This window comes from Cannabis sativa, chromosome 4 (assembly GCF_029168945.1).
Source record: "Cannabis sativa cultivar Pink pepper isolate KNU-18-1 chromosome 4, ASM2916894v1, whole genome shotgun sequence".
NCBI classification, from domain to species: Eukaryota; Viridiplantae; Streptophyta; class Magnoliopsida; order Rosales; family Cannabaceae; genus Cannabis; species Cannabis sativa.
Window position 1 is genome coordinate 6882401 of NC_083604.1, and position 12297 is coordinate 6894697.

The window sequence follows — 12297 nt, forward strand, 5'->3', positions numbered from 1 at the left end:
TATCAACACAACTCACTGTAAGCCGCTATTTTCCACCATTCTCTGTCTCTCGCCTTAGTCTCCGGCGAAACCCAGCATTTTCCGGCCAGTGGCCTCATTCAACTCACTCACTTCAAACAATCGTTTATTATTATAACTGCAACTCATTCCTTCTTCCTTCTCTCTCTCCTTAGCTTTCTGAAGGTTAGCGCCAAACTCACAAAATCACATTTTATTCATCGGAGAATTTTCATTGAGAGTTTTTGTGAAGGTTCATAATCAAAGTTGAAAATCAGATTTCGGTAAGTCAGTGCCTGTTTCTTTTTTATATTGAAATAATATTAGTTTCTTTCTTTCTTCATTAGATTTTAGAATGTCAGAAAGTTCTATGTAGATCAATTTTGGCTTCAGTTCTTCCTTCATGGATATTATAATGCTCTCTTATTGTTGAAGGGATTGTCAAAGAATTAATTTTGAGTCCACTTAATTTGTGTGGATACGAATTTTCTTAGGATTTTGATTATATTTGTTTACAGTTACGGGGAAAGAGTTCAATGTTTATATTTTAGGAGAAAATCGTTGTCTTTACTTTGGGTTTTAAATATGTATTTGATTGACCTAGTTTAACCTTGAATTCACCAGCAGTAACTATGGCTTCTCAAGCTACTGGGTTCTCGGCGGAATCCATAGTGGCGTCGGGTAGAGGCTCGGAGAAGCTGAGCTTACCATTGCTACAATCAAAGATGAAGTGTGACCCAGAAGGGTATGAATCGGAACTGGCGACTGTGTACAGCCAGTTCAAGTCGTTCTTGGAGATGTTTAAGCAGCAAGCAGCTTTCAAGTTCACATCCATCAGTGGCGTTGGTAATGACCCAACTGTGGCTAAGGATCTGGGCGATTGGGCCATGTTCTTAGCTCACGTTACACCTTTTTACCGTAAAAAACTCGCAGAATTCCCAAATCAGCTTGCTGAGTTGCTCCGTTCCTCTGCGCGAACCCTCCCTTCAGGCCTTCGGTGCCACCTTGTTCAGGCTCTCATTCTTCTGATCAATAGGAAGGTAAATATGATGCTAATTTAGTCAATTTTGTGCTTGTTAACAGTGATTTCTTTTTGTTGCTTAGATTCTTAAAATGTTTGGATATAATTTGATTGTAGGTGAATAGTTTCTTATTTGAGTTTGATGTGTGTTTTTGTTCTTAGATACTTGATACTGGAGAAAATCTTGCTTTGTTCATGGAGCTACAGACTCTAGGAGATAGGAATTTAAAAAAATTGGCATTCTCTCATGTAGTTCAATGCATTAGGCGAATGAATCAGAAACACAAGAATGAAGCTAAAAATCGAGGGCTTCAAAATATTATATTTCCCATGCTACAGGTTTTTTCCTTTTCTTCTGATTTAGCAATTTCTTTTCATCATTATTGGTTGTAACCTCCTATGTTTTTGAAGATTTTGGTTTGATTAATGCTTGAATATGGATATGTCCACAGCAAGAGGATGAAGCCAAAGCGAAAAGAGCCTTTATCACACTATGTGAGCTTCACAGGAGGAAGGTGTGGTTTGATGATAGAACAGCCAATGCCATTTGTACTGCATGTTTCCATTCCTCGTCTAGGTACCTTTACTATAGGTGATTTACTATATAATTCTTATATTGGGATTGTAATTTCAATTTTATGCCTCAGGATCATGATTGCCTCTTTATCTGTTCTATTGGATTATGAAAAGATTGAAGACGGGGATGATAGTGATGCCTCAAGTGATGAAGATGAGAAGACTCCTCAAGCAGTACATGCTGTTATTAGTAGACAGAGTGTTTACAAGGTCTTACACTATATATAATCAGAATTGTTCAGGATAAAATAATTTCAGTCACATAAATATACCAAGTATTATAACTTTTATGCATATGTGAATTCAATAGGGAACTTCATTTTTCTATTTTTCTTTTGTTTGTTTATTCTTTCATTCTCTCTCTCTTCTCTCTCTCTCTCTCTCTCTTTGATGAAATGGAAAATATATTTTATCTATTGATTATTAGCTTGTTCAGCATAATCTATGCCCCTGTGTTGGGGCAATGAGTTGTTTGGTGGATGCGAAATTCCTATGAAGAATTTGTGCCATTTGCCTAAGCTTTATTAATTGATGTCTTCTTTTATTATAGGCACACCATGCGGGTACCTCTTCTAGCAAGAGGAAAAAGCAAGCCAAATTGCAACGTGCGATGCGCAGCATGAAAAAGCAACAACGCATTTCATCAGATAAGACCGCTCCAAATTATTATTCACCACTTAGCCATTTGAAAGATCCACAGGTTTGTTCAATAGCTATTTTGCTCAAATATTTTAGTTACGATTACATATGATACTGTCAATCCCACTTCAGCCAGTTCTAGATTTCTTTCATTGGTGTAGTTGGTGAGTTAATAATTGTGTTCTCCAAACAGGGATTTGCTGAGAAGCTGTTTTCCCGCCTTCAGACATGCAATGAACGATTTGAGGTGAGTATTCCAGTTTTAGGATTGCTCTTGGAGGTTTTTGTATTGGATGTTAATGAATAATGTTGGGGATTCTGTAACTTTTACTTGAATTGAACTATTGATCTTATTTATTGCTGTTTTACTTATCATTTCTCTTCATCAAGTTAGCATTTGTTGCTTATAAACTATTGCTGATTTTTCAACTGCATATCTGTCTCCTTTTGATCCTTACCCTGTATATGTTCAGGTTAGGATGATGATGTTGAAAGTTATTGCTCGGACAGTTGGGCTTCATCGCCTAATCTTATTGAACTTTTATCCGTATCTACAGAAATATGTTCAGGTAGTTTATTTAGCAGCTGCAATTGAATTTTTTATCTTCTTGATGGTTGATTATGATTATATGATTGACTGATGGCTTTATTGGTGCACACAGCCTCATCAACGTGATATTACAGATTTGCTTGCTGCTGGAGTTCAGGCCTGCCATGATATGGTACAGCCTGTTTTTCTCATTGAACTTGATTAATATATGTCTGCTAAGATTCTGGCCTTTTCTACCACAGTTATTTTATCTCTACTGGTAACTTAAAAGAGTCTCCATTGTGTGCAGGTGCCTCCTGATGCCGTTGAGCCATTGTTCAAGCAAGTAGTAAATCAATTTGTACATGATCGTTCGCGTCCTGAGGTGTGGCTTATAACTTTAGTTTGATTATTTTCTTAAAAAATTTTCCCATGTTTTTGATCCCTCTTATTTCTCCAGGCCATTGCTGTTGGACTCAATGTAATAAGGGAAATATGTCTTCGAATCCCTTTGGTAAGTACATCTATCTATATTATACATTTGTATCTGGTTCCTGAGATTTTGGAATTTTCAAGAGTTGTTTTTGACGTATATTTTTTTTTATTTACTTTTACCATCTCTACTTTTCATATTTAAATATATTTGGTCATAAACATTTTTGTTCTTCAATCTTAGTTAATGTCTGAAGAGTTGCTGCAAGATCTTGCATTGTACAAGAAATCTCATGAGAAGGCAGTTTCTATAGCAGCACGATCGCTTATTGGTCTATTTAGAGAGGTCTCTCTCTTCCCCCTCTCATACCTATATTTTATATTCTATCAAATAATATTTAGAGACTAAAATTCGTTGATAGTTGCTAATTTTTTTTTTTTTGATATGCAGATTTGCCCTTCACTTCTGGTTAAGAAGGACCGTGGGCGAACTACTGACTCAAAGGCAAAGCCAAAAGCATATGGAGAAGTCAATGTGCTCAGTAATGTTTCTGGTGTTGAATTATTGGATGATGATGATGAAGATAATAGTGATGGGGAGGATGGTCTTGCATCCATTGGCTCTGATGATGACAGTGACGAGGAGATGGCTGCATCTGGTGATGATGATGAAGACAACAAGGAATCTACTTATGGCACTGACAGTGAAGATGGTAGCGATTGTCTAAGTGACAGTGATGGTGATGTTAGCATTGATGATGATGATGAGGAGGACGAAGACGAAGAAATGGAACAAGTTGATGATGATGATCAACACGGTGGAAATAGACAGGAGTCTAAAGGAAAAAAGAGAAAACTGGAACAAGATGATAATGATGATGATTATAGTGCCGAACATGGTGGAAGTGGGCATAAAGATTCTAAAGGAAAAAAGAGAAAACTGACTGATTTTGATAGACAACTAGTTGCTGCTGATACAAGTCTTCGGACATTGAAGAGATTGGCAGTAGCAACAACAGCAAATACATCACCTGAACTAGAGGATGGTATTCTTTCTAATGAGGACTTCAAAAGAATCAAGCAATTAAAGGTAAGTTATTTTATTTAGACCCTTTTTTAATATTTTTTCTTCTGCGGCTATGTTCATGCGAGAAGTAATGTGCATAACTTTGCTCCAGTGATGGGGTAAACGTGAAAACTATAGTGCTTTTTCCTTTTATTTTATTTTATACCATTTGGTCCAGTGTAGCTCTCTTCCAGGATGTCACTAAATTAAAAATGATTGTTAATGCTGAATTTGTTAGGCGAAGAAGGATGCAAAAGATACTTTGGCTAAGTATGGTTTGTTAAGAAAAGGCGCAGATGCTAAAACACAACAAATCAATATTCCCGATTCCGAGCAACTAACTATTAAGCGAGTGGATCCAGCCAACCTTGAAGTAAGTTCTGCACCTTTTACAAAGCATTTCAACTTTCAGCCTGTCCATGTGGCTTTCAGTAGTTTGTCCAAATCAAATAATATAAATACAATACATACCTTAAGATCTTGGCTTTCTGTTAATTTGACATCATTAGTAATACCAGAAAGTTTACAAAGCAAAGAAATGTTCTTTTGGTATCAGTAGTAAATATCATATACTGAACCAAGTGGCTGTGTATCTGATAGGCTCACGTCCGGAAAAAGCTAAGCAAAGAAGAGAGATTGGCAATGGTTAAGATGGGAAGAGAAGATAGAGGAAAGTACCAGTCCCGCACTGCAGTTAAACAAAAGAAGGTACACACATTTTTTTTATATAATTTTCATTCGTAGACCTTTGTTGCAAGCTTGTTTATAAAGCCTCTTAGGTTGTTAGCTACGAAATTAATATAAACTTTGAAAAGGGCGCTCCTTTTGCTTTTTAGACTTAAGGGTCCCATGATTTGTGTAGAAGAGCTCCACTCATCATGGGAAAGTAAACAGTAAAATTTTGCCTTAAAGTCAGTGATGCTGCCATGCCACCAGTTTGTGTTTTATTATAATTATGTTTTTTCTTGTTTTGGTGATATTTTTACAGACCGGAGGTTTGAGCAATCGGCAGAAAGAACATAAGAAGGCTATGCCTCTTGCTGCAAAGAGAGATAGGATTGTAAAAACCAGAGCTGTGAAAAGGATAAAAGAGCAGCGTGCTGGAAAACAGTTCAGAGGAAAGAAAGCATGGAAATAGTCCTTTACTTCAATCATACTATATACTCACTTTCTTTCTTTCTTTTTGTTTTGTTAGAGCAATTTAAGATCATTGAAAGTTAACTGTAGGGTGATAAGCATTGCCTCAATCAGTGAGGAAATTTTGTGTTAGTTCTTTTGGGATAAACTCTATTTATAAATGTATTTTTGGATCCAAGCTATATAGTCAATTAAAAAGCTTTATTATTATTTAATCAATTTAAATATTTTTTTTGGTTGAAGTCATTTAAGTGGTATTTTTAAGATGGAAAGGAAGGATAAAAAAGTCTCAGCAACAACAAACAAATGAAAGAGCCTTTTAATAAAAAAAACAAGCATTACATAATAATACACCTTGTAGGATGATGAGTTCTTTTATATTATACTTGGTCTACACTAAACTCGCATTCTGGGAAGAAAACAGAAAAAATAAATAGATATAATATTGAAGAAAACCAAAATATTATAATGAGATCTAGCCAAAATTACTCTTCTTGCTCTTCTACTGAACATGAAGGCATATCAGTACTCTGCCCAAATACATCAGGAATTCCATTCCAATTCCTTTGCTCCCTAGTTTCCCAGTACCCGCCCTTGTAACGATAACAACCATCCTCGTCCCTCTGAAACCATCTTGGCTGCCATCCTCTCTCCTGCAATTTTCTAGCCTGTACCAATTGATGCAATAAATCAAAATCAATCCAAGACCCCACACTCAGTGAATGATCAATATTAGCAGTATGCTGGTGAAAGATAATGAATACAAAAAATGCTATTATATCACTATTGGTACAATTAAAGTATCGGGTCTTATAATTTAAAGTAACAGCTTATAGAATAGCGATGCTCAGTGAATACCTGTCTTTGTAGCTGTTCGAGCCTTAACTTTTCTGCATTAGCCAATTCATATTCCCCATTCTCAAGATGTCTTTGATCCGGTCTAAGCCTCGAGTCGGTTGGAGGCAATTGATCCAATAAGCCAGGCGTGAGTTCATTCAAAGATATTGCAAAAGGTGAGAGATTATATCTAGTCTTGGTCACATACTTATCTCTTTCCCACAGTAACACTGCTTCAGTCATTGGATCATACCCTTTTGGCTTTGTGGTAGGATCTCCCAGCACATAGTACATTGCTTCGTCCCACTTGCCCACTAACATTGCTACTTTTTCTCCTGTCTTGTTGTCTTGCACAAACCCATGTACCTGACAAAACAAAAGAAAATAAAAACAGGAAAGGGAAAAAAAGAAGTGAAACATAACATAAAAAAGAAGTCACTAAAATCAACGCAAAAAAGGACACCTCATATGCGCTTTGTCCCCCACAACTATGAACTAACCTGATGTGGGTTACGATCTATGATAGACTGCTCTTTGAATTTTAGCTTGCAGGAGTAAGTGCCACTGCCCTTGATGCGCATGGTGCCATAGTGATCACAATAAATTTTTCCGAGTATGATATTGTAAATAGACGTAGTAACCTTGCTCCACTGAAATTTCTCACCGTCATCGAACTGCAGTGTAAGGACACCAACAGGATCAAGTTGAATAGAACGGCCCCAAAACTTGCCTTTGAGATTGGAATCTGCCCAGAATTTCCAGCCTTGTCCTTCACAGTGACAAGCAACAACCATAGGGTGGTGACTCACCTGAGCCAAGCTGCTTGTTAGAAAAAAATGTGTTTCACTAAACATGTTGCTGTTAAATAGCAATATTTCATACTAAAGACAGAACAAGTTAAAAGGAGATGATGACTTGATTTAATCAAATGCTTCTATCAGATGTCAAATGTCCACATGTTCTACTGAGAAGAAAGAAAGTAATACTTTTTCAGAGAAGAACCGAAGTCCTTTATCTGGATAGTCAGCCTCGTATGTTTCTCCAAGGAGAGGATTAAAGGGTTTGCACTGCCGACCTTCTGTTGATGCATAGCTGGATACAGCGAAAGCTGCGACGTTTAGAATTCTCATCAAGTCATTTCCCTGCAACACATGAAACCTTATTTGTCAAAATATTCAGATAACTGTACACTGAAATTAATTAATCCATAATGATACAAATGAAGATGTTGAACATGAAAACAGATTATGTATCTTTTACCAGAATCTGAAACGCGTATGACAGAGCACAATAAATGGAAAATAAATATGTTAGTCTTTAATTTTCAAATATCCTAAATGTTTTACTAAAGAGAAAAAAAAGATCACTCATTATTTACATACATGCTATATTAGTTGTTGATAATATCATTTTAAATAAGTTGATGTTTCTTGTATTAGTGGAATTGGAATATAGTGAAGACATCAAATTTTAATTCAAAACTCAAGGTCAGTGTATCACTAGATCAACTGGTTCAATCTTTACTAAGATATCATGCTTCATTGCTTCAAAATTCTATTTGTAAGATAACAACAGCCAAAGATCTATAACTAACCTGTTTTCCCCATTCTAATGCCCGGTCAACCAAGTATGAATACTCCAGGTCTTCAAAACACTTCTGTAATGACGAGAGAGGTTCATTAAAATAAACAGGAAGACAAACTCCAGATAAATCCTTTCCAATATTGTCCTTGATAATTGACCAAAGTCCAATTGGCCTCTCTTTCTCCTTTGGTTCTGGCAAGTTATCCCTTCTTTTAACATGTGGATATTCAATCATCCTGATTTCACTCTCAAATCCATGCAATCGATCAGAAAAGAAAGAATCCCTTTCGAATATACAACCGTTTCCAGTACCTTCCCTACTCCGATAAGAAGCACTTCTCAAAGCATCGGCAGACAAAAAGTCATTTGTATCAAAATATGTTCCATCATCCTCATCTGTTTCAACATCTGCTCCATCTTGACTTTCATTATCTACATCAGAATCGGATGCACTACCCTCGGACATGACAGAATAGAAATCTATGACAATAAGAGTGGAGTAGATTGTCAAAAATGAGAGTGACAATATACATATTTATATATATCTATACGTACACACCAGCAAAAAAATGATGAATTTCCTATACTGTCTGAATCACAGAAAAGAACTAACCACTAAATCTCCTATTCCCCTGTCCACAATATGACTCTCGTTCCTTTGTTTCATCCACGACAGTAGTTTCCAGCTCAATTTTCTCTGTCTGTGAATCAAATTTTAAGAAAATATACAAACTTGTCAACAACAGCAAAATCACACTACTGCACCAAACATCCCATTATTCGTGTTAAACAAAAGAATCAGCTAAATAGTAAAAAAGGGTATACCTCCAACTGTCTCAATGTGTCCAACAACAGAACATGTTTATGCTGAAGAGTCTTCAACTGATTTTTCAGCTCTGAGGTTTCTGAAAGCATAATTGATTCACAGTCCTTGATGACAGCCTCACCAATCCCCTCCTGCACTAGTCTTGATCTTAGCTTCTCTGTCGAAACAACAACATCTTCTGAAGCCCCAAAATCACAACTCGACAATACTCGAGGGAAAAGATCTTTAGAAGCAACTAGTGCTTCGATCCATATAGCTCTATCCTCTCTAGTTACACAACGCAAATGAAGAGTCTTTGTTCCAGTAAATATTGAAAGCCTTTTATCATCAGATTTGCTTGCACGTATTGAAGAAACCTTAAGAAAACAAACTACTTCAGATTTAAAAATGCATTAGCAAAATCATATAACAGAACAAACGGCAGAGTTCTTAGAAAAAAAAAAAAAGATTTTGACTCGTACCCTTCATGTAGAAAAAACAAGAACTAACTATACTAATACTATGTTATCAAAAACTATACTAATACTAAATACTTGAAAAGTACAAAAAAAATGAACAAAATACAAAGCAGGAAATGGTTTCAAACCTTCAAATGAACTACCCCAAATGGTTTGCAAGGCCTAGCCGACGCACCAAGTCTATTACTGCTACCCCAATTAGCTTTCCTCATATACCTCAACGAATCCTCTCCGATCACTCTAAGACCCTTCTCCCTCGCCGGGCTCATCAAAATCTTATCTGGTCCATGAACTTTATAGTAAGAAAGCACTCCATCTTCAAGAGCAAACCACCTCGACCTCCAACCTTTCCCATAATTCACCCATTTATACAAAATCCCAGCCACACTACCACCATCACCACCACTACCAAACACCTTCGAATCCCTAGCCTCGCTGACCGTTTCCTCCACCTCATTGTTCAACGTCGCCGACGTTTTATCCGATTCCGTACCGACCGACGATACCTGAGCCGATAAACTCGGTTTCGTACCATAGCTAACACTTCTGATCGAACCATCGATCCCTAACTGGTTACAATGAGCCGGAGATTTCCCTACGACAGGGTTGGCCCGCTCACGGTCGATCGAAACCGGAGCAATGCAGCAAAGTGGGTTCATCAGAGGCAACGCTGAAGCATTCAACCCAAATCCCCCCAAAAGAAAACAACGCCGATCACGAAAATGCCGGACCCAAAACCATGCCGATCGACCTCGCACAAACTCCTAAGGTGCAGTCATAGTCGTAGCAGTAGTGATACATGTAACACTGTACTTCTACCATTCGGGTCGGACTCTGTACCCGAACTCAATACCCGTTTAAAGGAGCACGATTTGGGCAACCACCGAAAACGGAAATTTCCAGAAATGACATATAAGAATTAAGATCGTAAAACGTAACGGAGAAGCTTAAAAAATAGATCTCATACATAAATATAAAATATATATATATAAAAATGGAACAAAGCTGAGCTCACAGATCCATGGCAGACACACTCAGTCACTCAATGCTTAGTTTTCTTCTTTTCTTTTTGAACAATAAAAAATTGTAAAGAGAAGCGTGAATGGCGTAGGATAAGCCATAAGCCATAATCAATATAAATATCAATTAAAAATATTTATACATAAAAATATTAATGTTGTAATAAAAGTAGTAATTATTAAGAGAGAGTAATTTTCATTTTTGATGGAGTTTTGGTTTTTGGGTTTTCGGGGGGAGACAGCTAACGTGCGCATTTTTGTTCACAGGTAATGATAAAATGACGATTTTGGACATGGTTGTCTATTGAATGGGAGGTTGTGAAAGAGTAAGGGTGTTTTGGTAATTTGGTGAAATGGGAAAGCGATCTTGTAACGACGACGGACCAGGGACCAGGACCAAGTGAGTGAAATGATAGTGGAGATTTTGACGTTAACACTTAACAGTAGTTACACTACTACAACTACTACTTACTCACTCACTCACTCTCTACTTGAAGTGGCCGAGGGAGATTAGGATCCTCTGTGTCGCTGGTTTATGGTGCACTGCACCAAAACAGAACAGCCTAGTTATCTATTGGGCTCTGGCCCATTTTAACATTGGGCTTAGTAATTTACCAATCTTGTTTGCGGAAATGACATTGTGTCCTTTGTTTTTAGTCTTGCGTTAAATTTTATCCAATTTTTGTATGTATATGTATTGTTCTTAGGAAATACAAGTAAAAACCTGATTGAAAACAAAATCCATAAAATTGTTAAAAGAAATCATTAACAAAAATAAGATTTAAGTACTTGTAAAAATTCCCCAAAAATATCCATATGTCTTATGTTATAGTGCTTCCAAGGACATGTTTTGGCCATTGTTACAAATAATTTCAAAAGCATATTCTATCTTCATTCAGTACATTGCTTGCATAAATTAAGGCATGTCTTATTGTCTCCTAGCTTTGAAGCTCTGTAATGAAAAATTACACCACTGGAACATGTTTTACTAATTTCTTATAAGTGTTCTTTGTTGCTAGACCATGTGTAACTTTTTGAGTTTCTAATTTTTAGTTTTGTGATTGTTCTTAGTTTGTTGGTCTACGTGTGGTTTTCTTTTTTCACTTTTAGTTTTGTAATAATAATATTATATCACTCCTAGACCAGACCTTATGTTATTAGTTTTGTTTGATATTTTTTTTTCCACTTAGTTCGTGTTAAAGCAAAAATCTTCGACATTAAACGTCTTAATTAATTAATTCTTTCTCTGAATATTTCTACTAATTTGTTGTATTTTCAACCATTTTGGGGTCCTAACAACTCCACATAGGCATAAAAGGACGAACTTTTTTGATGTTCATTCAAGAGCCTTTGGTATACTGTTAAAATCTACAAAACTTACAAATTACTAACGGGCATACTCTAACTATCTTCACGATATGAACGCTCTTATGGCGCAGAGAGTTTGCACACAATCCCACCTTAGAAATATGCTTCTACAGGAAATATTCAACCATTCAAACACACAAAATATTCTAGACCTAGCTTGAACTTAGCATTGCTTTCCTGGATACAGGAATAGAATATAGTCAACAAAGTGTTGCGATACTTACTTGATGTTTGAACGGAGAATGGAAAATTGTTGTGCAAATCCGCCTAGGAGCGTCGAACCCAGTCATAACTAGCATGAAGGTCAAAATCCTCGTCTGGCTGAGGGTGGAGTAGGTCAAGGTTTATAGGTTCTGCGTTTGGGAAACTAATTGAACAGAGCTTTAGAAAATACTATATAAAACAATCGAAGGCCTCTTGCATTCACCATTAGAAATAATGATGAAGTGAAGATTACCTGGGAACAAGGGCTCTGATTTGAAGGTTGCAAAAGGGTTTATGAAGAATGAAGAAGATGAAAAAAGGAAATATAGGTTCATCGCACCTATTTATACTTCAACATGGATCCTTGCGAGTCAAAATAAACAGCCCAGATCGCTTCTCCCAGAAAGCATCTTTCGATTCGACGAATAGGGAGTTAAAACGACCTGCATTGGCATTTAAATTTTTATAATTGCACATCTCGTATCCCGTACGCATTAAAGGATGGGTCATCTCAATCATCCTTCAATCATTGTAATTCCTCCCGAGGAATGCTCTCCCCACACACACGTGCACCAACAATCGCATTAATAACACCGCATGCATG

At 36.7% G+C, this 12297-nt stretch overlaps 2 protein-coding genes across 3 annotated transcripts; one reads left to right on the forward strand and one right to left on the reverse strand.

Annotated features, from left to right (window-relative positions):
• LOC115712753 (uncharacterized) lies at window positions 1-5616 on the forward strand. 2 transcript variants are annotated; one of them, XM_030641106.2, is made up of 16 exons: window positions 1-281; window positions 622-1037; window positions 1181-1357; window positions 1471-1595; window positions 1666-1804; window positions 2145-2294; window positions 2427-2480; window positions 2707-2802; window positions 2896-2955; window positions 3073-3147; window positions 3223-3276; window positions 3439-3540; window positions 3646-4284; window positions 4499-4633; window positions 4861-4968; window positions 5249-5616. In XM_030641106.2, exons 2-16 carry the CDS (start codon window positions 630-632, stop codon window positions 5396-5398), a joined length of 2472 nt encoding a protein of 823 aa, XP_030496966.2. In that variant the 5' UTR covers window positions 1-281; window positions 622-629; the 3' UTR covers window positions 5399-5616. The 2 variants fall into 2 exon arrangements, with proteins under 2 accessions (XP_030496966.2, XP_030496967.2); XM_030641107.2 differs by having other exon boundaries at window positions 625-1037.
• A 78-nt stretch (window positions 5617-5694) lies between these two features.
• Window positions 5695-10350, reverse strand: LOC115712754 (oxysterol-binding protein-related protein 1D). The gene is made up of 8 exons (XM_030641108.2): window positions 9231-10350; window positions 8644-9000; window positions 8432-8519; window positions 7829-8298; window positions 7221-7376; window positions 6735-7043; window positions 6256-6600; window positions 5695-6065 (listed from the first exon to the last, which is right to left on the reverse strand). The coding sequence occupies exons 1-8, from the start codon at window positions 9759-9761 to the stop codon at window positions 5883-5885; spliced, it is 2439 nt and encodes an 812-aa protein (XP_030496968.2). The 5' UTR covers window positions 9762-10350; the 3' UTR covers window positions 5695-5882.
• Between the last annotated feature and the right edge of the window lie 1947 nt (window positions 10351-12297).